Source organism: Netta rufina (genome assembly GCF_964035555.1).
Source record: "Netta rufina genome assembly, chromosome: 1".
NCBI lineage: Eukaryota > Metazoa > Chordata > Aves > Anseriformes > Anatidae > Netta > Netta rufina.
This window is the reverse complement of record NC_140123.1, coordinates 67,246,556-67,273,804: the sequence shown is the minus strand read 5'-3', so window position 1 is coordinate 67,273,804 and position 27,249 is coordinate 67,246,556. Positions and strand designations below refer to the sequence as shown.

Genomic DNA, 27,249 nt, shown 5'->3' with positions numbered 1-27,249 from the left:
CTATACACATTCCTAGTCTAAAATATAGATTGCAATATGGCTGACTTGCCTGTTTTCAAATCAAAGAAGTATCTGAAAAAATGTATATATGGTATTATTTTTTATTTTGTTCTGTATAACAGAATTCAGCAATTTAAATTTGCCAGTCCTTCAGCCTTCTTATTTTCTATTTATGCTCCTCCATCAACACGTTGAATCCTGTGAAGCACTAGCTTTACCCTCCAATCACTGACCTGTAGCTTTAATTTTTCATTCCTCTTATATTTGATAAAAAATTACAGGGTAGTTGCATGTTCTTAGCTAACTGTTGAGTAATAAGCAGGTGGAATATGACTGTAAAAGAGCCACTGACAGAAGGAGGGAATTTATCCACTGTTCTTAGCATTGATAACTTTTCACTCCTGTTTTTTAATAAAATGTTCCTTAAACAGGCAAATTCCTGTGTGACTCATATGTGGAAAATACCATGGACTTAAATAATGCACAGCAATTAACTTCCCTCCTCCCCCCTTCAATTTTCTTCATGTCCTACATTTTGAGGAAACATTAAATGAAAAGCTGGTTGTTGAAAACGAGCATTATCATGGCATGTTGTTATACCATCACTTTGGAGATGACACTTTGACCATACCCGGGGCTCACAGCAGCGTTGTGGTGCCCATTCGGAAAATATTTGTGTGGGATGTGGCAGGACTGCAGCTCCTGTGCTGTGGCAGAGGTGTGAGATGTGGTGAGGGGCTGGAGGAAGCATGCAACCTCCTCCTCCTCCTCCTCAGGGCACCAGGTCTGCTCGGCTTCCCCGGGCTCTGTACCAGTCCAGCCCGTCCATTTTTGGGGAGTGTGGGAGGGCTGAAAATGCCTCCTCAACTTGCTCACACCCTGGGGTTCATCTGGCCTGCAAGCTGGCAGAAAGTAACCTTGACACTGAAAATCCCCCAAGAAATGTCTGTTTTTGTACTGTGCTGGCTCACAGTGTTGTGCCTGGGAGCCTTCATCCCTGGCTGCAGCCCCTACAGCTAGCATGATGCTGAGGAATAATGTTATCTGCAATAGATGTTCCTTAAAATCAAGGACTGTGGCACAGAGCACTGCTGACACATTTATCTGACCTGGATATCATCACTCTGTTATTAGAATGAAATAGCATGACTGAGATTAACCTGCAAGTAGAGCTAACAACATGACGATTCATAATGATTCTTGCATTCCTTCAACAGAAAAAACTGCTTAGACAATCTAATGGATGAAGATGAGAAAGACAGGGCAAAGAGGTGAGCACTTCTTTTATAACTCTGCTTAACTCGCGGCAAGCTTAATAGTGTTTGTTGCTGCAGAAGCTGTTTTATCCGTAATCAATTAATCAAAAAGAGAGAGGAAAAGAAAGCCAAGCGCAACTTGAAAAACTGCCATATCACAGATTCCTATTCCTGGCTACCCTGTAAGAGGAAAATAACTTAGCAATGTTTCCTGCAGAAATTGTCAAAAAAGCAGAGGCATTGATCGTTTTTTTCACAGTACTGCAGACCACGAGGATTGAAGAACCAACAACATACTCCTGCTGCTATAGCACATCATCCTAGCTCCCAGAGTGTATGAAATGTGTGTTGGTTTTGGTTGTTTTTTATAAGAAACATCTTGCAATAGACAAGTAACTTTAAAAATGTGTTTTTTTTTATATAATGTGTTGGTCACTTATTCAGCAATGCTTATCTAACAGTGATGGAAACACCCAGAAGTTACCTTCCTGACAGATAAAAACCTTTCAAAGTGCTGTGTCAGCCCGAAAGTGGCAGAGACATTTATTCACATCTCTTCTTCACTCCAGGATAAAGTCCCAGCTGATCCGTGGGCAGGAAATTGTTGTGAGCGCTTTGTGGGCAGGGGAAGGGTGTGCTTCAAGGCAGAAGAACCGTGGCAATCAAACGCTAATAACTGTCCAATCTGGCTGGCATCTGCAGTGTCACTAAAGCTGTTTGGAAGCATTTGTGGTTGTTGATTTTTTTTTCAATTTTATTTTTTTCTGGAAGCATTATCAATACTGCGGCCCACGGTTTAATTGCTTAAGAGGGAGCTGTCAGCTGCATGCATTTTTTCCCTTGGTTCCCCCTAATGAGAGTATTTCCAGTCCAGGCACAACAAGTTGATCCAGTTTCATCTCCTTTGATTCCTTCTCCGCTTCTTCCCTCCCTGCAGCTTTTTCTCACCAATATAGGTCAGCACACACCACTACCAAGCTCAACCACTCTCCTTTGCTCCTACCTCTAATTTGTGCATGCTCCCGGGCCGATTGTGGCCGATAGAGAGTGCACGGGGCCCCAAGGAGTGTATGATACTGGTGCAGGCACCTGGGGTCAAGGAGGTGGTGAGCAGGAGGCAGCCAACCCCTGCTTGGCACGCTTAAGTCCTGCCCGTTTTCAAGATATTAGCATTGTTGAGGAAAGAAGGTGCTAAATGAATACAGAGAGGACAAAAATAGGATAAGGCATATCCTCACGATCGGCAATTGTCATCACCATCTGGTGTGATTTTCATGCTGTTTGTTCGAGGACGGAATTTTTGTCATGCCCTGGGGCAGGTCTCCTCCAAGGTAGAATAAAAAAATTTATACCTTTTAATATGTAAAAGGGAAATCACTTCTTTAGACCATAATTTAAGTACACTTTGGTATTTAGAAATAAATCTAAATTGGAAATTACATTTAAAATCATGAGAGGCTTCACCACAGTCTAAAGTTACTACAGTATACTAGAACCGCTAAGATTCATTTAAAAGCTACAATGTTTTCTTCCAAAGCTTTAGAGAAAGTCAAACATGGGAGAAGCCACTGGCTGAACATGCTGCTGTTGTGCTCTGAAAACTGAGAGCTCTCATTTCGCCTGCACTGTAGGAGAAAGAGCATCTTTGTTTTATTCTATTCAGCATGAGGAACAGGTCCCTCTAAGTGGAAAAGATAAGAGGGGGCAAAAAAAAAAAAAAAAAAAAAAAAAAAAAAAAAAAGCAAGGAAAATTGCTCTCTTCCTCCATTTCTTGAGTAAAAAGTAGGTGAGACTGGAATTTCCTTGACATAACTCACTGAGGGTGGATCCAGGCCAGGAGCTGGGTGTCTCAAGTGAGAAGTGTGAGTAGCTCCCCCCATTTGCTATCAGCTTCGATTTCTTAGGCACATACAATCTGTACCATCCAGACATCCCGCCCATGCTGAGAAGAGTGGCCATCCTTCCCCGAGGACATGCATCTGTACTCTCACCTCTGGGCCAAGTGTTTCTTATTTGGCTGAGCTGCACAGCTCTTCCTTCAGGATACCGGTTATTTTGAGCTCTGCTCTGACTCCCTAAGGCACTACCTAACCTCATTCCAAACACTAAAATGTGGATACAGTGGCACCAAATTTGGCAACATTGAGGACCTCTTCAAGATGTGTAGAACATCTATTCTATTCCATTCTATTCTATTCTATTCTATTCTATTCTATTCTATTCTATTCTATTCTATTCTATTCTATTCTATTCTATTCTATTTCTAATTATATAATGCACTGGACAGCAAAGAGGGATGTGAAATTTAATGTAAAGTCACATTTCATTGTAAATCAGCGCAGTGCAACAGCTACTGGTCAACAAGTATCAGCCTCTCTTTAAGACAATAAGCAGCAAGTATACAAAAATAAAAATGGCTATTGAGAACACGTTTTAAATTGGTGGTTTTGATCTTTCTGAATTCAAGCTGTCCTGCATTGTCTTTAGCTGTATTCACTAAAAATCCAGATTTTATTCATACCGTGTCTCCTTCTTCCCCTTGGATATGCCATACATTTTTTCGGAGTAGCGAGGAGGGAGGAGAACTGGGACAAACAGTATGGAATTAAGACACAAACTGTTTTGGCTTGCTGTAAATGATATGCCCTAGCAGTGAAGTAAACAAGGCGAGGGAATAATCTTCCAAGGGAAGTGATGAAAACTGCATTATTTAAGACATTTACAACTGGACTGAACAAAAGCATTTACAACTGTTCAGGGATAGTTTAGATGACCTAATTGTGGGTTTTTTCTCTTTTTTAGATTTAACTGTGATCATCGATTCAGATCTTGGTAGAGTTATTTCCACTAGAGGAGGTTTTTTATTTCCTTTGTGAATAAAAAGTCAAGTGTTAAAAATAGATACTTTATATTTCTGTCAAGGCATCTTTATATTTTGGCAAAGCAACCCTTTCCCTATAGATGGTTGGTGCTTTATTTTATTTTCAGGAGGATCAAGACCCTTTGAGCTTAAAATGAACTGAGGATTGAATTATGAGGAAGCAAAATGTTGATGTTCTTTAAGTCCCCTTGAACTGTACAGAAATAGGATAAGGATGGAGCTTTTCACATCTTGTTCTGACAGCCTTTTGCGCTGTAATAAGAGCAGGCTGGAATCAGTCAGGCAGCATCCACCCAATCTCTTGTGTTCCATGCTGTAAAATAATCAAGCATTGGCTTCTATCCAGTGCATCTCCAAGTGTGTTCAGGGTTGAGAGCAAGACAAACAAAAATTACCCCTCTGTCAGTAGTAACATCCAGAAGCCTCTGCAGTGATTTCTCTGCTGAAAATGTTTATTGCCATACTGGTCCTCAGGGGGACGTAAATGCCGGGCTAAATTCTGCTCTGATTTTCACCAGCATGTGTGCAGAGCTCCTTACAAGGTACAGCAGATTTAACTGGGACCGAGACACTCAGAAGGAGAACTGACCTCTTGGCTTTTCTTTCCTGCCTACATGTAACCAGATTTTTAGATCTTTATGTAACTAGCAAAGCAAATATTGTCTGCTTGAGGACCTTTCAGAAGAACAAACAAACCTTCTGGGTCGTATTTATTTCTATTTTCACATGGCTACAGAAGTCCAGGAGATACCCTCCACACAGAGGGATGGTTGTATTCATAGGGACCATTCAGAAAACTTCCCTTGTGTATAGCTTGATATGCATGTATATTTAAAAAGAAAAAATAAAAAGAAAGAATAATTAAAAAGTGCACAAGCTGAAAAGATGACCAACAGCTTAATGATAATATTTTGAAGGTGTCAAAACACCCCAGATGAAGTCAGGTCCTTTCTTTCTATGAGCTCTTGAAATACAGCAGCAGAAGTAGGCTTTCTCAGAGGAGTCAGCAACCAAAGCAGTCAGGACTGGCAGAGAAAGCTGCAGAGCCCCCATTTTACACCTGAGGAGTTGGGCCACCATGACCATAAGCAGTTTGCCCAGTGCCATGCAGACATTATGGGCAAGGGGACCCCTGCTAGCACTTCAGAGCCCCCAGGTCTGGGGACACATCCTTGCCCTCACGACCTTGGAGACTGAGCTAGGTGGCACATGAACCAGATGGCAGCTGCTAAGGTCCTTGATCTGAATGACTAGGAGGCAACAGCCCCATGGCTCTCCATATGCCAACTTAGAGGTAACCAGAGGAGCTGTGCAAAGCAGGCAGGTTGTCCTAGCTGGACCCCATTCCAGTGCAGTGGCTGAGCTGAAGGACTGGGGTCTCTCTCTCCTCTTAAAACTCCACAGATGGCTATGCCCCATAGTTTAATCAGTCCCCACTCTTCTTTATGAACGGTTTGCCCAACTGATAGTGTTGGAGAAGCCCTGTTTCCTCTTGTTTTGTGTGGACTTTCAAGATGCTGTGTGTGCCCAGGAGACAGACAGAGCTCCTTCACCCGTAGGCCTAATGCTGACCTGATAGGCTTGTCCAAACAGCACCCAGAAGAAGCACAGAAGGGTGAGCATCTCCCTGATGGGCTCTAAAAGGGGTATAGAGACAAGAGCAGGAGGTGAGAATCGTTGCCTCCTACTTGTCTCTACAGCTTTGCTAAAGGCCAGCACAGATCTTCACATGGTGAGGCACGCAGCAAGCTAATTTCCATGTGTATACATTGCAAAAAGGACGTGCATGAGGATTTTTCTTCTCTCTCTGTTCATCTTTTTTTTTTTTTTTTCCCCTGTCTACAGGGCTTCGCGTAACAAGTCTGAGAAGAAGAGGCGTGATCAGTTCAATGTTCTCATCAAAGAGCTCAGCTCCATGCTTCCAGGCAACACCCGCAAAATGGACAAAACTACTGTGCTGGAAAAAGTCATTGGCTTTCTGCAGAAACACAATGGTAAGAGTTACTGCAGCTCGTCACGCGCTTGCCAAACGGCATTACAATATTGTTTCCTTCAGTGATTATCAAAATGGCTCGAGGGGCCTAAAAGTGCCAATGTAAGGTATATTTTTTTCTATCTCATAGCTTCTAAAAAGATAATTTGCAGGCACAGTGCTGCCCAAATCCATCTCTTCAGCTGCTCGTTAGTTGAGAATGGCTCTCAACCTGCTAGGGGAGGGGACAAACGTCAGGAACTGAGGCAGCATATGTGAAGAAGAGAGATGCTTTGAGCAAGAGGGATCTGCGGCCAGAGGCGAGATTCCCTTCCTTGAAAATGGCCATATTGAACAAAACAAAGCATTCACCCCAACTTCTCTAGAGAAAAGTGCCAGGAAGCAATCTGACCAGCCTCCTGCTCCTCGGTAGGCTGTTTGTGACTTAATTTCCACAGAGAGCAGAAGATTCAGACCAGAAAAGCCCCATTATTTTGAAGTTGGTGTTGGCACATTGCATCCATAGGTAGCCGACATGCTTTACCTGGCTTGCCCAAGCAGAAAGCTATGGCACATCTGCACAGTGCGCAGTTGCAATGGTCAAGTTTGGCCTTGGAAAACCAGGAGCTTATTTTAAAATGCACACAGCGGTGACAGTGAAGTGTCTTAGAAAGTGCCCTCACCGCAAAGGACATTTCCAGCCCTGCTGCTCTAGTCCCTTTGTTTTAGTTTCCAGTCAGTATGAGGAGCACACGCAGCAGGTTTCCTGATGCATGGACATCCTCCAACAGCAAAAAAATAAATAATAATAATAATAATAATAATAATAATAATAATAATAATAATAATAATAATAATAATAATAATAATAATAATAATAATAATAAAATAAACAGCTGAAGTGCTTCTTCCCTATAAATCAGAGCTCTGGTTTAAAATGAGGCCCTCTTGCTCTGCTCCCTTGAGGAAGAGGATGAAGCTTCAACCAGTGACTATGGGGAATGTTCCTGGCCCCTCAAAGAAGAGAAGGTTCTCGTCAGCATCAGCTGGCTTGCCTTTGCTCATCGGCCTCTCCCACCCTGGAGATGCTCTGGGGGAAATGGAAAAGAACATAAAAACTCATGTATCATGACTCCCAACATAATGGAGTCGCAAATGTCAAACTTACTGAGGAAATAATTATAGTGATTCTGTTGTTAGAGCAAAGTTTCTCTCTAAATGATTTTATTTTTGCCATAGACTTGGTGATTTTATAGGGGAGGGCATGACTAGGACATCTCAAAGTTTGATAATTGTATATACCTATTAAAAAGTGACAGTAATAACATATCTTTTTTTTTTTTAGCTGCCCAGGGCAGAGTAAAGGAAAATGTGAATATGTTCAATTATAAGAGCCAGGCAAAGAACAATCTCACAGGGCTTGAAACATTGTAGACAAGTGCAGCTGATAGCCCAAATAATTTACGCCAAAAGGCACTTCATTTCTAGAACAACTAGGTAAAAGAAATCTAACAGTCACAAATCCTGCCACAGCAACTGGGTCAAACTACGACTGGTTTTGTGCACTTGCTAAAAACAGTAAATGTTGTCTATTTTTAAAGTAGATTAGTAGTCACACAATATAATACAAAGCATCACAGTTTAAAGTTGATTATCTGCAGCATAGTTTGGATCTGGTTTATTCAATCATATTTCCCTTTCACTTAGTAGGCTAAACCAAGATTTTAGTTATAACAGAGGAATGGGTCAATTTTTAGATTTTGTTTTGTTTTGTAAACAGTCTCTTTCTTCATAATCCACAGAATCTCCCAAATCTCCAGTAATTCTTCCAGCAGTTGATGTTTTGTGTGTATCAGCTTTTCCAAGCTATGGCCCTGCCGAAAGCAGCCTCTATTTTGAGACTACATAATAAAAATCTGACTGGGGCTGATGGCTCTTTTTCCTTCGCCTGGTTTTGAAATCTCCCTGTAAGACCATCCCAGCAGTGCTGAGCTGCTGTGCTACCCGTGACAGCCCCCAGCAGTGCAGAAAGCGAGCTGAACAAGCTGCGTCTCCACTCAGAAAGCTCAGACGAAGGCTTTCGTTTATTTCTAGGAGATGACATGCACAGGCACTGTTATAAATTTACCGTCTTTAATATCATTGAGCCACTTTCGTTTCTCCGGCCAGTTTGCCTGTGTGCTCAGAATAGGGAGCATTGGGTATTACACGCTCTGTAAGTGTTAATCAATAGGATTAATTAGCAGGCGGCACTGAAAGGAGAAGACAGGCTGCTCTCAGCATCCCTTCCCTACAGTGCTGAATGAGGAAGCACTTTTAGAGAAGCAGAGTGAGCAGTGAATAAAACCCGTGCCAACCTCCCTAAATTATAAGATCTGCCCCCATAACATCGTCTGACAAGTCTGGTTATGCCTTGCTCGGGTAAAGCTAACACAAGTCACCATGTTTTGGAGGAAACGGCTTGCCACAGTACACCCAGCTCTCCCTGGTATGGTGCCAGGTTTCACTGCAAACACATGATGTGTCACGCCAGCGTGCCCACACTCCTCCATGGAAAGCTCTCAGGCTCCAGGTGTCCACTGGCTGCTGCTGGCCAGGCTTGGCCAACAGCTGGGTCATCCTCGTGGGCATCCTCCGTGAGCTCTTGGAGGACACGGAGGATGCCCATGAGGGCATGAGTACAGGAGACCCCCATCAGACAGGATTTGGGATGAGACACTGCTGCCCCATCCCTTCTCCACACACCATGCAAGGCTGGCACCAACATCCAGGTATCGCTTGTGTTTTGGAGAATGGAGAAATTCATTTGCTGTATGGGGTTATGAAGCTCTGGGGTTTCTCTGAAAGAGGTTACCTGCTGCTTCTCATTTGGTACAGTAGCTGCAGGCTGAACTCTAGCTCTCTGGCATCCTAATCTGGAAAAATCAAATTGTAAATACCAATTTGGCATATGCCGATCCTTGTCTTAATTTTCATTTTCTGCAAACAGTTTTGATCTTTTCTGCAAACTGTTTTTTGATCTTTTGATCAATCCCTAAATAATGCTGATAGAGGCCAATGGCTAGGTGAGTACAAGCTCCCACAGAAGTCAGTTCAAGCTGAGTTGAATAAAAACAGAGGAAAAAGCTCCAGATTTGGGCCCAGCTTAGACAGTCATTATTCTCTCACTCTGTATGCAAAACCCGTGCTCGAAAACTACAATTTTTGAATATAGAGGAGATTTCTATCTTTTCAGCAATTTACATATAGTCTTGCAAGATACAATTTTCTTTGATTTTTTTTTTTTTAAATGAAGTGTTTTATTTGTCTAGAAGTCTCGGCACAGACGGAGATTTCTGAAATTCAGCAGGACTGGAAGCCTTCATTCCTCAGCAACGAAGAATTCACCCAGCTGATGTTGGAGGTGAGCATGCGTGTAGCTTCACTAATTTTGTCAAGCCATTGTGGAACAAAGCGTGGTTGGCAGTTCCAAGAGGGCAAGCTTCAGTTATCAGTGTTTGACCATCAGGCAAAGCCAGGTGTTGGAGCTGGTGTGTGATGTTGGTTTTCACCCTGGTACCAGCAGCGCCATTGCACCGTGCTGCCGCGGCCTGCAGAGGTGCAGATGGGGCTCCAAGAAATGCAATCCAGAAAGGGGATTCAAAGCACACTTTACATTTTGTTCTTTACAACTAGAGGTGAGGGAAAGGGCAGGCGGCAGTTTTTCCCCTGTTCTCGTAATGCATTATTATTGCCTAATATTTATGCAAGAGTAGCACCTAAAAAGCAGCGGTGTCACGTCCCTTTAGTGCTAGGTGCTGTACAACCAGATAAAAACTGACAGCTCCTGCTGGCTTGATGCGGTTAATACTACCACTGTAATGAATTTCCAGGCCCTTATCAAACACTTTTTATTCTAATAGGGAGCAGGGTTATTTTGCAATGATAGGTTTTAAATTATCTTTAAATTACACCATAGGTGCTTTTAACACTAGCTGTGATTTGAAGGGAGGTGACTCAATGGCGTTTATGCACGTTCGAGATGAAATGCAAATGAGCTGCTAAAATGTGTTTTTCGCTCCTGGTAACAGCCAGAACCTTCTTCTACAATGATCATCTCCCATCCAAACCAGGCAGAGGTTGCCGAGCCCCCTTCCTCAGCCTTTGCATTTGGTGGTGATGAGACCCACAGGTTCAGGGCTGAGGGATTGCTCACGCTGCAGCCACAACTGCTGACTCCCATTTCAGTGCACGGGAACCTGATATACATCACTCCTTCAGTTTGCATTAAAACATCTCCCCCAGAAAGCAAGACACTAGCAGATGTCTTGACTCTTGATTGCATTTGTATCAGCCACACAGTTTTAGAGTAAAACTCTTGCTTTTGGTTTTGTAGCTCATAAGCCACCTTCTTACGACTGTGATTTTCCATGCCCTTCATGATAACATTGGGTATTGGGATGTCCTGTTGAGCCAGCTGTTCATTATTTGCTTCTTCTTTTTGCCCTTCCTCTAATATTATTTTATTAGCAGTTGGACAAGACTGCTTGAAGTTTTTCCTGTTCTGTTATTAAAAACGGGAAGGATTTTTTCAAGCGTTAATTCAAAAGAATCAAAGCATATATAACCACAGTAATAATACAGCAGCTTTCCAGAAAACAGTGTTTTCTTCCTTCATGAAAAGGCTGTCATCAGGTCGTATAGGAGTGGGCACTAGGATCTGTTTGTCCATCTACAACTGTTGCAGTAGTGAAATCTCTGATGAGAGATCTGACGTCTTAGTGTTGGAAGGACTAGTTGCAAGTAAATAAAAATAAAATTAAGTACGCATACATTAACTTGATTTTACCACAAAATTCTGATGTGAGTCACTTTGTATAATTTGCATTGGATATGAAATAAAGACTTGATTTAAGAAAGAAAAAAAAAAAAAAGGAAAAAAAAAAAAAGGAAAAGAAAGAAAGAAAAACCTTCACCATAGTAACATGCACAATCCAGCTGCCTTGTGAAACCACTGCTCTCTTCTATGGGTTAACAGCTATCATGCTTTTCAGAAAACAGCTTGAATATACTATACTAAAGGAAAAAAAAAAAAAAAAAAAAACATATCCTGTGCACTTAGATTAACAAAATAAAACTAACTATAGCAGCTGGAGGGTTTTCAGAGATGCTAAACACACACTCTTCTGCTGGGGTATAAGTTATTGACCTGCTTTTCAAAGGATTGTAGCACCAGCAGATTCCCATTGACTTAAATAGTTGTGGGTGCTCAGCATTCTCTGGGAAAATGAACATATGTTTGTGTCTTTATTCAAGGCTTTGTGCTTTCCTTTTTTTACGAAACAATTAGCATTTCTAGTGTTCTCCAAATTCCTTCCCTTATTGAAGTCAGTGGGGGGGCAAGATGCTCTATGGCTTGGCTAGAAGGATCAACTTGGGGCCCTGCTTGGAGGGATGCCTGGATTCACAGGCAGGTTTTGTAACTTCATGCCACCCCAGCCAGGCAATGCACCTGTCTTAGGAACAGGTATTTCCTCTGGAGCATAACCAAACCCTCTTCTGCTTCAATCATGCTTATGGTGCTTGTACTGCTCAGCTGTGGCAGTCAACACCAACCCCAGGGCCACCAGTAAACCAACAGAAAGGAAACGGGCCTGCTCCACCTGAAGGCACTGGGATCTTCACCTATGATTCCTTAAGTGCAATGGGAAGGTTTTGGTATCATCTCTGAGCACCTAATATTGCCTTTGATTTTTTATTTATTTTTTTTTGGGGGGGGGGGGGGGGAGTGTGATTCTGCTCAGAGTAGGTGAGATGTAGCTCAAGATCTGGAAATCTACCTAGATTTAACTTTGAACAAGGTTTAGCTCAAATCCTTGCGGCTCAGAATAAAGAAGAAACTAATTTTGAAGTGAAAGCACTGCCGTGCAGAGCGCTGTCACTCACTGCAGTCCTGGGCGTGAGAGCGCTTACCGCAAGGTGGGACCGAAGCAAGGAAGAAGCTCTGCAGAAGGGGGAATTTCTCTTTGAATGAGTAATCCAATACCATGACCTTTAAAATAAATCACTCAATTAAAAGGCCGGCTAAGGATTATTTGATCATTTGCATTGCTTTTACTTACATGAAAGCCCAGCCATACACAACGTTACATTAATACAAACTGAGATTTATGGGTTTTGCAGAGAACTACCATTTTGAGATAGGGCTGCATCCTTTCATCGTCCTTTGATATTTACACAGAGCTCAAATGTTCATTTTAATAACTTCCAAGGGATCCAGTCTTAGTCATTTTGCATTATTAAAATGTGTGATTAATTTAAAAACTGAGACATGAAATGTTCCTGTGAGCCCTTTGTTGCTTCAATAGTAGGTTTTACTAGACTACAAAGAACGTTGTAAAAGTTAAATCAGACTGTAAAATCAGAGAATTACTGTTCTGCAACTTGAGATAACATTCCTACGACTCAATAACCACACGGTGCTGAAGTAAAACAGGTTTGATCAACATGCGGCGAGACACGCTGTTTACACCCCTCTTTCTTCCTAAAGCACTCTCCGCTTGTACGTTTTCCTTAGGCATTAGATGGCTTCATCATCGCAGTAACCACAGGTGGGAGCATCATCTACGTGTCTGACAGCATTACTCCTCTTCTTGGGCACTTGCCGGTGAGTAACTACGGCATAAGCTTTCCTACTAAAAACCATGGGATCGGGCCCTGCAGTTTTTAGAAATGGACACACAAAAAAAAAGTGGGGGCTGGGATGGGAAGGATGTTTTCCTGCAAATCCGGAGAGGGTTTTTTTGTCCCTGCGTTATGCCGGTCGCCGCTGTTGATCAGCTCTGCTCCCTTTCAGTATGATTCATGCACTTCAGGTTTTTGTTGCTATGAGGCACTTGGGTCTGAATGGAAAAAGCTCTGCGGGAATACTCTGGCCAGGGGAGGGACGGGGTGACCTGGCTGATCTTTTTCCATCTCTGATTTCTAAGCTAGTGAGAACAGCACCAGTGCCTCTGGCAGCCTGGCGAGGAGCGTGGTAAGGGCTTTATTCTGCTCCAGGGAGGCAGAGGACAAAACCCCGCTGAATTCAGAGGGGTGGGAGTTAGCTGGTGGCTGCTGCTCATTGAGGCTGCTCCCCCAGTTACCTTGGGTTTCCCCAGGTGAGCACACCCTGCTCCCAGGTGATGCTTCATGCTGGGATCAGGCACACACAGCTGCTTTATCTGTGGGTCTTGCTCTTGGATACGCTCCTGTGTCTGCTGGGCTGGGCTGCAGGAGCAGCACAGAGGGACTGCTCTGGACCCTGCTCCTGTTGCTAAGGCTGCTCTAGGAGAAATGGCACAGTAATTAAGGATTAATGCAAACGCTCATTTTTTAGTAGCTTGGTCTCAAATAAATGCATGCCCAGGAGAAAAAAATAGCTGCCAAATCATTATTGCACCACCCCCATCCCATGTTCTTAGGAAAATTACAATTATTTTTCTCTCGTTTACTTTTTCACCAAATACGTGCTATGTTTTCCACCCAGCCAAATGTATTTCACACACGCTACCTTGCTGTAATACGAACAAAAATTATTTTCTTCTGAGGCGAAAGGAACTTGATGAAAGGCGGCAGCTCCCGGTAAATGCAAGAATATTGCTATGCAACAACAGATTGAACTGAATCTATCTATTTCAGTTTTCTTTAATCCTCAACAGTTGAGAAGCCCAGTGGTTGACTATTTTCTGACATTTGTCTTCACTTCAAAGGCAGAGAGAGCCCTGTCCTGCATGCAAACTGCTGTGTTTTCATGTGCTTTCTGATTTCCATGGAATTTCTTTGGTTTGGCTTGTGTTTATTTTCATGGTTTGGGTGTTTCATGCTTCCTTCCAAATATTGATCTTAGTGGACATGGTAGATCTGCTCAGGAAATGACTGCTCTTCAGGAGGGTCACTTATTTCAGGCCCTGTCCCTAAAACTGCAAGGTTACCTCTGTAACTGCTTCCATCACCTGGCTAAACATGGATGGATTCAGGTCCATAATTCCTGAGTTGAACCATCAAAAACTAGACTGGTTTTCCCTCCCAGAACCATGCCTCATGTGGTAATCTTGCCCAGTATCCAGCCCAAAATGATGACAAGGATGAGCAGGATTATCTAGTCATGCTGAAGAAGAACACAGGGACCAGCCTGGAGGCAGAGGCAGGAGTCCCCACAGACCTGCTCAGAGCTGAGAAAGAAATAATGGCCAAGCACTGCCCCAACAACTTGTGGAGCACATTGTGCATCCCAGAGACAACAACTGAGCAAGCAATGATGGCTTCTGCCTGCCCGAGGTGTGCAAATTGCTATGCCCATGGGCAGAGGCCCAACTGAGCGTGCAGTGAGGTGTTCACCAGGCATTTTAATCCTGTGCTGTCCTTTCTATGTGTCTTCTTAAGTTTTAAAACTGATCAGAGTGCTATCTGGAAAATTTTTATCACTTATTTTGTGTACCTCCAGGATCTATTTGGAAGCTAAATTCAGTCACTGCTTGAGAGACAAAATACCAATTCTTTCTCCTCTGTGGCTGCAGGGGGAAAAAAAAAAAAAAAAAAAAAAGAGAAAGAAAGAAAAAAAAAAAGATACTCTGCAAATCTGCTGCTTTGAGCCCTGAAAGGAAAGCATAACTGGGCAGAGCATGGAGCAGGGCTCTCTGAGGGCCCCTATCAAGAAATCTGATGTATTTTCTTTCATTAAAATCATGAAAGACTCTGGTGCTGAGAACAAATATATCCAATTCTCTTTAATACAGCTTCCCTAAGTTCCATGGAGCATTTTCAAACACCGGCTGCCTCCGTGGTAATTCTAAATAGTCTGTTATTACAAGATTTGGAGGCTACTCCTAGGGTCGGTTGATGTAAAGAGAGGTTTATCTCATGTGGTAAGACTGACTTTAGCTAAAGTAAAGTGAACTCCTGTAAATCCAGTCACAACTCATGGCATTTAGCAGTCAGATGACATGTTACATCCCCAAAAACAGGCAGATTTCTGAAGGGGGGTCCTCCCTCTTCACTGCCCGGCTCAGTGAAACAATTAAACACAGGTGTCAGAGTGGCAACTTCCAACATACAGGAGGAGACAGCTTTCCCATGGGCATTGCCTGTCCATGGACTCATCCAGAAGGTGCTGCATCTGCTCATGGACCAGGACAGTGGTGTCCATCTCACCCAGCTTTAGTCCCATAGCTGAGGGACCCCTGATGTTGATCAAGAAGGTGATAGTGCCAAGGCAGGAGTCCTGGCAGGGCTGAGCTCCTACCAAGGGGTCTTTCTCCCCGTTGGCTCCCAGGTGAATTTTAGGCAGCTGCTCTGCTATGGTGGGTGCTTTAGTTAATTGTCAAAAGTAGAGAAACCCAGCGCCTTATAGTGTACAAGAGTTTTGTACACTGTGCTGCTGTTACATAGGGTAGCAATGGGCATCATTGCAAGATATACAGATTGATATAGCAATACAAGAGGTCAAATCCCAGCACACAAGAGAACTATCTTGATTTTTTGGTTGCTGGGAAAGAATCCTGTCCCATTTGCAGTCTTCCCTGTCCTGTTGTGACCCTGTTACACAGTTACCCCGTGTGTTTTTTTCCTACAGCAAAATTATTCATCATATTTCCTCCTTGTCCACCTCCAAAAAAAACAGTGGATATCTGATGAAAGAGCCCCATTTTGGAGTATGGCTATTTTGTTCAAAGTACGCAGACATTTAAGCTGTGCATCAAATGATTACAGAGCTTGGGGCAGATTTATTGTGTATTCTTTTTGGAGCTGACCAGCATCCATTTACACAAAGGTGTTGTTTCTTTTCTGCAATAGCTATCAGGAATAAATTCTTGGAAGTTTCTGTTAGCAGGATCCACAGATTTGAAGGTACAGTGAGGATTCAAAGCTTAGCAGCATAAATATGCATTAATGTAGTTCATGTAACCACTTTACCCACAGTCACTGTAATTTATCATTTACCGGCTTTGCCTGTCTCACTCGGCAACGCTTTGTGCCTATGTCTGCCGGCGGGGCAAGAGCTGCCCATAGCAGAGGAATTAGATAAAATTACAAATTTTACCCCTCCAACTGATGCATTTCTGTCCATGGTGATCCAATGTTGTCCACCTCTCCTGTCACCTGTTTGCCATGACACCAGATGGCTGCACTTTGGGTTTGGTGCAGAATTAACTCTGATTAGCTTGCCTGATATTTCCTACAGCCCCAGTGAGACTGCAGAATATTTACTTCCTTCTTTATGTTTGATGTGTCAATATATTATTGATTGGCATATTGATCCAAGAATATTGTTGTATTCCTGAGCTGTATGAGCCCCAGAAATTGTTTTGTGCACAGCTCTACAGGAGTGCCTAACCTCTGCAGGGATAGAGTTGTGAAAGACACGAAGAAGTAGATCCCACTTTCCTACCCACAAATAATAGTAAGAATAATAACAAAAAAGTTGGCATTTTCCAACAGAAAAGATGCCAAAAAAAAAAAAAATAATAAAAAAAATTGGACATAGTACATGATGGAGGCAAATAGTATAAATGCCAGGACTTGCAAATTTGTGAAATCAATGAATAGATGGTGCTCCTGGCAGCAGATTGCTCTGATGGGTGGGCGGAATGAAAGCCTCCTGCAACTCCTACTGCACACAGAGTCGCAGGCCCCTATGGATATGATCTTAAACAGAAGAGACACTGTAAAGCTTGGTCACAATATGGAAACAAAAGGCAGCGCAGAATCACAGCACCACAGAGGGGCTGAGGCTGTTGGGGCCCTCTGGAAGCCACCAGGCCCCAGCCCTGCTCCAGCAGGGCCACCCAGCGCAGGCTGCCCAGGCCCATCTCCAGGCGGCTTTTGGAGATCCCCAAGGAGGAGACCCCACAGCCTCTCTGGGCAGCCTGTGCCAGGGCTCCTCACCCGCACAGCACAGAAGTGCTCCTGGGGCTCAGGGGGAGCCTCCTGGGGGCCTGTTTGTGCCCAGTGACCCCTGTCCTAGTGCTGGGCACCTCTGAAAGTACAACCTCAGGTGACTGCCAAAATGATGGTGAATGTGAGGAGCGGTCACAGCTCACACAGGGTGCAGAGGAGGCCCTGCATACAGCTGCGAGCAGGTCCTTCCAGTCCTCCTGCAGCTACTGCTGAGTGGATGGGAGATTAATTAACCCTCATGACACTTGTGTGAAGCTGGTGGATAAGCATCATTATCTCACATTTACAGGTAGAAAAGGATTGGGAAGGAAAAATTACTTTTCTGATACTGTGCCATAAGCCTTGAACTGCACTCAGCACAGCAGTTTCTCTTCAGGTGCTCTTTCTTCATGTGTCCACAATTACATGGACAATGTAAAATATTTTGTATGAATATAACGTTGATACATATATGTAAAACTGAATCACACACAGTATCAATTGGATGCATATTAAGATATGTACAAAAGTAATGAAAATTATTTTCAAGCATTCTTCACAAAGGGGATATTCAAGTAATGAGCATATGTAATAAATCCTTGCAGTTGAATAAATTAATATATTATTGCATCAAGGTCAGGGTACAAACTGTCACACTGATTTTCCAAGTATACTCACCACATCTCCCCAATCTAAATAGGAAATCCACACAGAACAGCAGGCTTGAGTGGAAAGCAGAGGGAAACCGAAGTGTAATCTTAAGTAAATACATAAATAAATGATGATGATTAATAACTTGCCAGTCTCATACAGAGCTAACACATTTTCAGCATGAACATACAGTCTGAAAGCAGCTGCTCTGATGACACACGAAGCTGTGTCAGTATGCCAGCTCAGCCCGAGGTAGTCTCCAGTGAGATGAATGTGAGTTAATGCCATTAGAGGGTTACTTTATCTCAAAACTTCCTTTCAGATATTCTTTTCTAGCATTAGGTTTGTCACTGTGCTGAATACAGGGAGACTTTTTCTTGGTAACCCGGTGACAGACTCGTCTTCTCCATCATGGGCTGGTCATGGCCTTTTGCACAGATTGTTCTCCTTCTGTTCCCAAATCTCAGTACCAGCGGTATAGCTCCCTCCTAGATGTTGGAAGCATTTCAGGTTCCTACCGGGTGGCTGTGAGGCAGGAGGCACCTGGGCATTCATCCCACAGCTGGCCAGAGGCCTCGTGCTGATGGCACCATGAACTTCCCATACCAGGCAAATTGCACTGCTGAAAAGCAATGTCTGGTGCAGGACATCACCTTCTCTCTGCTCCCAACTGGCTGCCCTGCCACCCAGGATGCAGAAAGGGGAGAGAAAGAGCTGTTGCCCCAGGCTGCAACCAAAGCATCCTGCATCCAAGGGCATCCTGCATCTCCAAGGGCATCATGCTGGCAGGCAGGGTGGAGAGCCAGGCACCCGTTTCCCAGCTCACTCCCAAGACCTGACATTGAATTGTACGGACATACCTCATGCACCTGATGGTCTGAGAAACCTTACAAGAGTGCCATGCTGAGAATTAAGTAGGGAACCAGGCCAAGGAGAAGTGGTTCCCTAAACACAGCAGTTCCCTTGTTCTAGACTTTGTCAGGTGGCCCTAGTCAGTGGACCTAATTTCATCAACCCTTGTTGGCCAACACAGGCTGTGTATCTGCTCTGTTTCATGCTGCTGTGGCCACACATAATCTCCCACAAAACCAGTGTCAGCCAAGGGAGGAAGGAGTTGATACACGATGTGAATGCTGCTGTGCTCTCTGTCGTGACATTTCTGTTTTTTCCTCAAGGTCTTTTTTTCTTTGCAGTGTGATGTCTTGGATCAAAATTTGTTAAACTTCCTCCCGGAACAAGAACATTCAGAAATTTATAAGATGTTATCTTCCTGTATGCTTATGACAGATTCTGCCTCATCGGATTACCTAAAAAGTAAGTTTTATTTTATCTTTCCCAGTAAATCAAAAAGCATGGGCAGGATACAACATTCCTCATAGAAGGAGGTTTTTTTATGTGACATTCAGTACAAAACTTACGTTTGTAGCATTTCAAAAAGATCTTGCCACCTGAAATGACCCTTTGGTACTATTTTTAAATGAAACTCGTTGCATTTATTTTACTAGGCTAAGTCTACTTGCAGTTACGTTAATTATTAAATATTGTATCTTTTGAGACAGCAAAGGAAAATAGGTTATCCAATGGTAACTGGGAGTTTGCCTGAGACAAATCACATCTTAATTGATATTTCAGCCCATTAAAGTAAGATGCTGTTCAGAGATATGCTAATGTTGCATACCTTTGTTTTGCACTACAGTTGAAAAGTAGCTGTAAAATTGTTGTAATTCTTTTTCAAATTGAATTTTATTTTTCTTACAAATCCTTTTATTTGCCTCATCCTTATTCACTCTGGGAGGTAAGATGTAGGAAACCAGAGAACACACAAATATAAGATGTACAGCTGCTTAATCTACTGTATATATAAAACCTGCAGCTGATAGCTAATATGCCAAAGTTAATTTAATAGATATTTTGAGGTAATTAGGCATAGTTTTCCAACATGAGATGTAGAACAGCTGTGAGTCATGAAGAGCCTAAACAGGGAAAAAAAAAAAAAAAAAAAAAAAAAAAAGCAGTAACTGAAGGATCCAGTTCTCTGCTTCAATACTCCAATGTTATGTCAGCATAACTCCTATGATGAAGACAGTGTAAGAGAACAAACCCATGTAAATTAGCTGTGTGCAGACCTGTGCATAGCCCTGCACAACCCAGATCCATGCTGGGCACTCCTGCAGAGGTGCTGGCCCTGCCATTTAATGTACCTTGGTGCACAGTGCTCTGGCTCTGCTTCCAGTTGCATGCCTGGGGTTGGAAGGCACTGTTTGTTGTGTTTAGCTTAAATAGTATATTTCTTCTTCTTCTTTTAACAATCCAGCTGACAATGAACTGGAGTTTTATTGTCATCTTCTGAGAGGAAGTTTGAACCCAAAGGAATTTCCAACATATGAATACATAAAATTTGTAGGAAACTTTCGGTCTTACAGCAATGGTAAGCTTTAATCGTTGTATAAATGTTATTTTAGCTATGTAAAATAAACTGTAAGTGTTATTCCACTGAACGAGACAGGCTTGTAACCTGAAGGGCTATTTCTAATGTTAAGGGGTAAGTTTCACTTCCCATGGATCTAACAGCTGATTTGCAAAAGCTGGACGAGTAGCGGTGAAGGCTGAAATTGTGTTAGCTCCTATTGTCTGTGCCCTTTGCTTGCCAGCAGATGCCCCAGATGCTGGGTAAGTTCGCAAACACCACCAGGAGGCTTGGACTGTGCTTACTAACACCATGTGCTAAGATGGTACCTATTAGCTAAACAAGAATAGTGCCACCCTATCTAGTGGTTTATGACTTCCAGCCTGTGCCAGCACTGATAATCTACCGGGCCACCACAGCCCCACGCAGCCATTTCACATTCCTCTCCAGCACCACAGTGCCCAATACCCACAACAAAAGGAAAGAAATACACTCAGCACAGCCCTTAATGCAGCACAGTCGTTCTTAGGAAAGCATCTTTCAAGGGACGAGAAGCAGATTTTTACCTCGTGTGTTCCCTAACAAACAGATTGCTCCGTGGCTATTAGTGTCAGAGATGAAATATTCTTTTATTGCTTTCCCTTCTCCTGCCTGCCCAAGTTTGCTTTAGTTACTTGCCTGATTGAACTCTGGAGTGGCATTTCAAAAGTTGCTGGTATTGCTCCAAATAGGTCATCCTCAGCAAAAATTCCCCACCGTGCTTTCCAGAAACCGCACACCACACTGTGAAGAAATGTCCCTGTCCCCATTTAACTTTCTGGTCTTGATCCACGCGACTAGAATAGAAACCTTCGTGCAGTATGGAGGCATGTATTTCTCGCTTGGTGCCATACGGTTTGAGGCTTTATTTGTATAAAAATGCAACCGCCTGTATGCTTTCTAGTTTGAATGAAGTGAAATGCGGCCGTGTGGCAGACGCACACACCAAGCTGTTCTGTTTTCTAGAGCAGAAACAGGATTTCAGGTGCTGACTCATAAGGATACATTTCTACCAGGGGAATTTCTGATCCATTTTCTTCAAGGATTTTCAGCCTTTTATTTTTGCGTGACCTTAAAATTGCCCTCTTCCCCGTTAGGATTTCACATCCCAGCATTTGAATCAGTGGCTATTTCTCAGAAGAATGATAAAACTTACATTTTCGCTCTGTTGCTCCTGATATCTCCCCTAGTTTAATGCATACAAACTAAGTGGGAACATTGATTTTAGAAGACACCAAATCATTTTCCAAGGACCCCAGCTTATAGCTTTCAAATAAGACATGTGCTCTCTGCTTCAATTTTTTTCTTTTTCTTCCGTGTGCCACTTTCCTCTAAATCTTCCATTTTATGTGATCTCTTTCAATTTCTTCCCGGCTTGCTGCAGCCGGACCCTTCGGTCAGTACCTTTGTGCATCCATTGCTCTCTTTTTACATTTATATGACATAAATGCCAGTTCCCCAGCCAGCCCCCTGCTGGATGTGAGGCCAGAGCTCCTGAGTCAGGCGGGTGAGAAAGGCAGCAGTGGGAAGGGTGGCAGGGAAGACATGCATCACTCAGGGCAGTGCTCTTCCTATGGGTTGGCCCCTGCTTCTGCTTTTCAGAGGTGTTTGTAGAGGAAAGAGGCTAAGCCCAAGAGAAGAAAAGAGTTAGCAGATCACACTGTGGAGGGAGAAAGACAGAAATTGCAAATTAAGCTTAATTAGCAGGAGATGTTCATTATGGATGTATTCAGGAATGCTTTTCCCTGTAGCTTTTCACAGCAGTGGAAGTGTGAGCATGTTTTTACGCATGGGAGACGAATACAGGATGTTCCTCTCCAAATACAAATCTCTGCCGTTCCTTTTTAGCCACCCGATGCCAAATTCTACCTTTGTTTTCCACGATTTGCTGAGCATTTCCTGAGCTTGCTATCCCTGTGTGTCCCTGCTATGCCAGCGCAGAGTCCCCCACATTAGGCTGTGCCCCCCCGAACACTGACCTATCCCATTCCCATTAACCAAGTGTCATGGCAGTGACAGTCCTAACGGCAGCCCAAACCTTTCCTTCTCAACCTTCATCAAACATTTTGAAGTACTGGTAGGTCTGTTTTTGGCCTCTTTTAACAGAAATGTCACTAGCTTCATTCTCCTTCCACGTAACCTTTTACACAACCTCCCCTGAGTTCTCTCCTTCTCAGGCTCATTTTATTCTTGTTCGCTGCTGGTACAGAAGCAGTGCTTAGGGGAAGAGAGTGACGTGTGCTGGGGTCCCGGTGTCCTTTTCCCCTCCCTTCTACCTCCTCTATTAATCGCATTGTGACTTATGGCTGAGAGCATCATATAGGGATGGGTTTGAATGGATTAATTTGAAGGACTGGGACTTAGAAAGTCTTAGGGGCTTAGCTGCTCTCCCTAACTTCAGCGGGAGCTGTGGGGCTAATTCCCCCTTCAGCTTTAAAGGCCATTTTGCTGTAACACTGAGAAGCCAATGAGAATTTATTTATTTATTTAATTATTCATTTAACTAAAGCAGGACAAATACCTGATATCTACGACGGTGACTTGTCACCAGGATTGCCGTCAGGGATCTCACGTGGCCTACACCGAGCCTGTGCTGCTCCCCCAGTGGAGCAGTCGCTGGCAGCTTTCCCCCATCTCAGAAGGGAGATGGTCCAGGGCAGGGAGATGCATGCGCAACCCCCAGAAATTGCCAGAAAAGCTTGCGTTGCTCACGGCATGTGTTCAGTCTTTCAGAAGATCACTGTCCCTAGAGCTCCTGGGCTCAGCTATAGCTGGAGGCGAGAGGAGCTGTACCGGCCCTGAGCCTGGGTTAGCAGCAGCATCCGTGCCGGGGCTGGTCCTGAGGATGGTGCAGTGCTCTGTGACTCCTGCTGCAAGTAATTTCTGCAGCTGTATCTCCACCAAGGATGTGGCACGAGCTGGCTGCACACGAGTGAGCCCCCCTCGAATTATCTGTGCCCAGGCAAGAGGGGCCGACCAGCGAAGCAGCAGTGCAAGCTGTGCGGAGCGACTGCATGAGTCACTGGCTGTGCTAAATCAAATACAAGAGATTTGATTTTCCATTTGGGAGGATTATATAATCATCATTAATTAAGCTTCAATGAGAAAAGCAGGACTGTAACCTGACAAGAAGACTCGGTAGTCCCGGGAGAGGAAGGGAGATGGTCTCCAGGCCACTCAGAAGGAGGGTACAGTTCCCTCTCTGTTTTGATGAGAAATGCCTAGTTGCTCACCAAGCAAAAGATCATTTTATTATTATTATTATTTGTTTGTTTCAAACAAGAACACCTTTCGATATTTTTATATATTTCAGGATCTAAGTGCCTTAATAACAGAATTACAGAATCGTTGATGTTGGAGGAGACCCTCTGGAGGTCATCTTTCCAACCCCTTGCTCAAACAGGGCCACCTTCAGCTGGTTGCTCAGCACCATGTCCATTCCAGTACCACCTCCATTCAATTAATTGAAGCCTTTTCTGTAGTCCCGAATTTAACAAGGGAGCTGAATATGTTCAAATACCTGAGGGAACCAAGTGCCACCACTGCACCTGTTGACCAGTGGTATGGGATGCGGGGCAGACTCACATGAATAGTGGTTCTCAGCCAGTTTCAGCTGAGGGAGGAGGAACACAGTAAATGTAATCCTCCAAATACTTGAAGGAAATGTTTATCTCCCAGGATGAAATGCCAAATTAAGTGAGAATAAATTATTTTACAAAGCTGCTTAATAGCTCACTCTGATAAGAAAAGATAAGATGGGCTGGATTTATCCTTCCTGTAAAAATTGTTTGCACACTTGTAAACAGAAGAAGATCTCTCACATTATACAACCAAATATAGGCTTTGGTATCATACTCCTGAGGTGGCATACTTGTTTAAACACTCCTGAAAGGGACTAAGTCCTGCCTTTCACAGTGTTCACCAAAAGAGAAAAGGAACAGCAGCATCTTTAAAGGGGCAGATTTGTCCTTTTATCCAAAACGCCTGAGGTTTTCCTCTTAAGGGAGGAGATAACTGTTATGTGAAAAGAGTTCACGATCAAGTAATATAAATATAATTAAATATTATAGTGGAATTTAAAACTGTGTGTCTTTGTTCCCAATTATGTGGAAACTTGGGAAGTATCTAGTTACTGGATGCTAATAATAGCAGATAAATCTACTGTTAGCTGATGTGTCTCTTAAGATAAGAATAACCATCAAGGAAATTATTACACTGAAGAGAAAAAAAAAATATTCACTCCCAGAACAATTAACTTAGTCTGAATTCTCTTTTAAAGGAAATAAACAGATTTATGCAGAAGATCCATTGATCTTGAATCTCTGCAAGCATATGCAGAAACATCTGATAACAAGAATATCTCAATCTGAAATGAGTGTTTTGATCAGAACTGACAGCCATTTATTATTATTTACTATTAACGATATAGCAGAATCTGCTGCTAGCAACCTACACCACTTATGCCAGGCTCTCTATGGGCCACCACAGCACCAAGCCAAAAGGCACCACTCCTGCCCTGAAGGGTCTGCATGGGGTTCACATCCATGTAGGATGGCAGGAGGAGGAAGAGAGAGCACTTCCAAACCAGCAAGTGATGTGCAGACACCATCAGTGTTACTCATCCACAGCTATTGAGTGCAGTCTTACTTGCCATTAGCACTTTAGTGTTTTCCATTACATATATTAATCACTGAATCTTCTGTTTTTCTGTGGTCTGAGTTTATTTATATGAAACACTCTTGGTTTTATTCCGGCCTGTTTGGCTTGTGTTTTTTGAAATGGCCATTCAGTTTGTTTGTCAGTCACTAAAGCTAGTTCTTTAAACATTAACATTTGCTGGCAAAATAGGAAGGAGGGATTTCTTCTCTCAAATTGCATAAAGGAGAGGTTTGCTCTTACAGGAGGACTATGTTTTAAACTTCCTGAGTTAAAATAAGATGACCAAACAACTGATGGCTGTACTATTATTAACTGAATACTGTCATCTGTTTTTTGTTTTGTTTTGTTTTTTAAACATGTTTTTATTCATTTCACGTGGTATGATTTGTATCCCTAAGGACAAAAACCCTTTTGTATAAGGTGTCTAAGAGCTTGGTTCTCTATATATTACTTATTTTTAACGTCTTGTCCTTAATATACCTGGTCCTTTTATTTTTAAACCCCTCTGTATAGGCAAATCAGTTTCTTCTATCTTGTTACATTTTTGCAGGCAATTTAATACCTCCTCTGCAAAAGAATCATGTTGTAACTCTAGGAGCAGCAGATCTGATAAGTAACCATGAACACTATTAAAACTCATGCTGAGGAGCATGATCAGCTAACTGATATATATGAGACAACCGTTTCACCTTTGACTCTGTATTTAGCTTTCTCAGACAACCTTATAGTTCCCTACTCAGGATGTGTTATCTAGATCATTTAATTGTGAAACATGCATGGCCTCCTTTACCTGACCCCACTGGTTATAGCCAGCTCAACATTTTCATCAGACACCTTCTGACAAAAGCACTCCAAGACCTATATTTGACTTACAAAGGTAAATATCATCATAGCCTTAGACTTCATCCTATATTTTGCATTTGACTGTTTTTCTGTTGTGCTCTCAGAAAATTCACTGCTGATCTTTTAACTTAAAGATGTTGTGCATATTTTTTCTTTCAAAGGGACTTCAAGAATCATATAGCATGATTTTTCAGAAGGCACATTTAAAAGATTATGCCAGGATACATATATTTAATTCATGTGCTGATCTCTTTTTTTTAACTGCACTTTAAAGGTATCAACAAAAAATTTGGAATTTGGAAGAGCAAAACAGGCTGTGAAGATAGACCTGTGGAAAGAACAGATACAAACAAAATAAGTCAGGCAGCAAAAGCAATTCAGAAACAAATCACATGCTTTTGTTTCTTTTTGTTATTGTAGTTGTTATTTTCAGACCGAGATATGTATTTCAGGGTAGTGGTTTCCTGCCTGCATTATGGATGCTTTTAATCCTTTGGACTTTGTCAAAGTCAATCAGATATGGAGATGGCACAGTATCGGTTAGAAGACTGGATGACTTTCAGCCAGGCCAGCTCTATCTCATCTCTGCAGGCTTATTCTCTCACTGCCTCTGAGTTTGACATTCTCAGTGATGAAATCCCAAATACCTTACACATCTATACTATATGACAATTATTACCCTTTTAATATTGCATTTACCTCTTGGAAATATAATCCTATTTTCTAAACACCATGTTCAGTGATGTATTTGGGAATACACTGTCTCATAATCATGTCCATTTACATCAGACAGCTCACATCAAAAAAGCCATCTGCTCTCTTTGGTGCAATTCACTCTCCATTCAGCATTTCTTCTGGAACTAGTGTCATTTGCAGCCCATGGGTTCACTAAGTAGGTTAACTTATCATACCTGTGCTTTGGAGGCTGAATGTGCTTATCTTATTTCTATTTCTCATGTTATGGAGTGTATTAAACACAGCACAGCCAGCTGGTCAAAAGTGGTGATTCTCCCACCATATCTATCATTGTGTGCAGTTCTGGGCTCCACAATATAAAAGGATGCTAAGGTACTTGAAAGTGGAGAGCAGCGAAGCAGGTAAAAGATCTACAAGGCACGTACTGTGAGGAGAGGCTGAGGACGCCTGGGTTGTCCAGCCTGGAGAAGAGGAGGCCGAGAGGCAACCTCAGTGCTCTCTGCAGCAGATGTCCTTAATGTGGGTTTATAGCCATACCATTACTTTTTAAACAGATCTGACTACAGAAATTAACAGACTTGCAGGAAGTAATCGTATCAGAGCAAAAATAATAACCCTTTACTCAGACTTCTCCCGTTTCCTGCAGCTTCTTTCTTCCTTTTTCCACCTCTTGTATTAATAATCCCACAGAAGCCCTTTTATGTGCACATAACCCCAGGATCAGAACCGGAATACATATTCCTAGGAAGTCCCCAGAGCAAGTGAGCTTTGCTGGTGAAAGGAGTTGAATTTTGCCCATATTTTTTATCTTAATATCCAGTCAGCCATGCCCTCAAGACTCAACTGCAAGAGAGGGCTATAATCTCTGTGGATGTTCATGCCTGTGCTGCCTTCTCAGATGAGAAATCTTTCTGCCCCTTCTTGGCGCAAAGTATTGTGCATACAGTGG

At 42.8% G+C, this 27,249-nt stretch overlaps 1 protein-coding gene across 1 annotated transcript in view; it reads left to right on the top strand.

The window, feature by feature from the left end:
* Window positions 1-1,224: 1,224 nt before the first annotated feature.
* Window positions 1,225-27,249, top strand: part of NPAS2 (neuronal PAS domain protein 2) — a gene marked incomplete at its 3' end in the record, with an annotated part of 49,920 nt that continues 23,895 nt past the window's right edge. Inside the window, exons 1-6 of the mRNA XM_084305918.1 lie at window positions 1,225-1,271; window positions 5,983-6,131; window positions 9,421-9,512; window positions 12,666-12,755; window positions 18,850-18,970; window positions 19,971-20,084. Of these exons, the coding sequence (XP_084162044.1) occupies window positions 1,240-1,271; window positions 5,983-6,131; window positions 9,421-9,512; window positions 12,666-12,755; window positions 18,850-18,970; window positions 19,971-20,084 (598 nt within the window). The 5' untranslated portion in view covers window positions 1,225-1,239. The remainder of the gene's footprint in view (window positions 1,272-5,982; window positions 6,132-9,420; window positions 9,513-12,665; window positions 12,756-18,849; window positions 18,971-19,970; window positions 20,085-27,249) is intronic.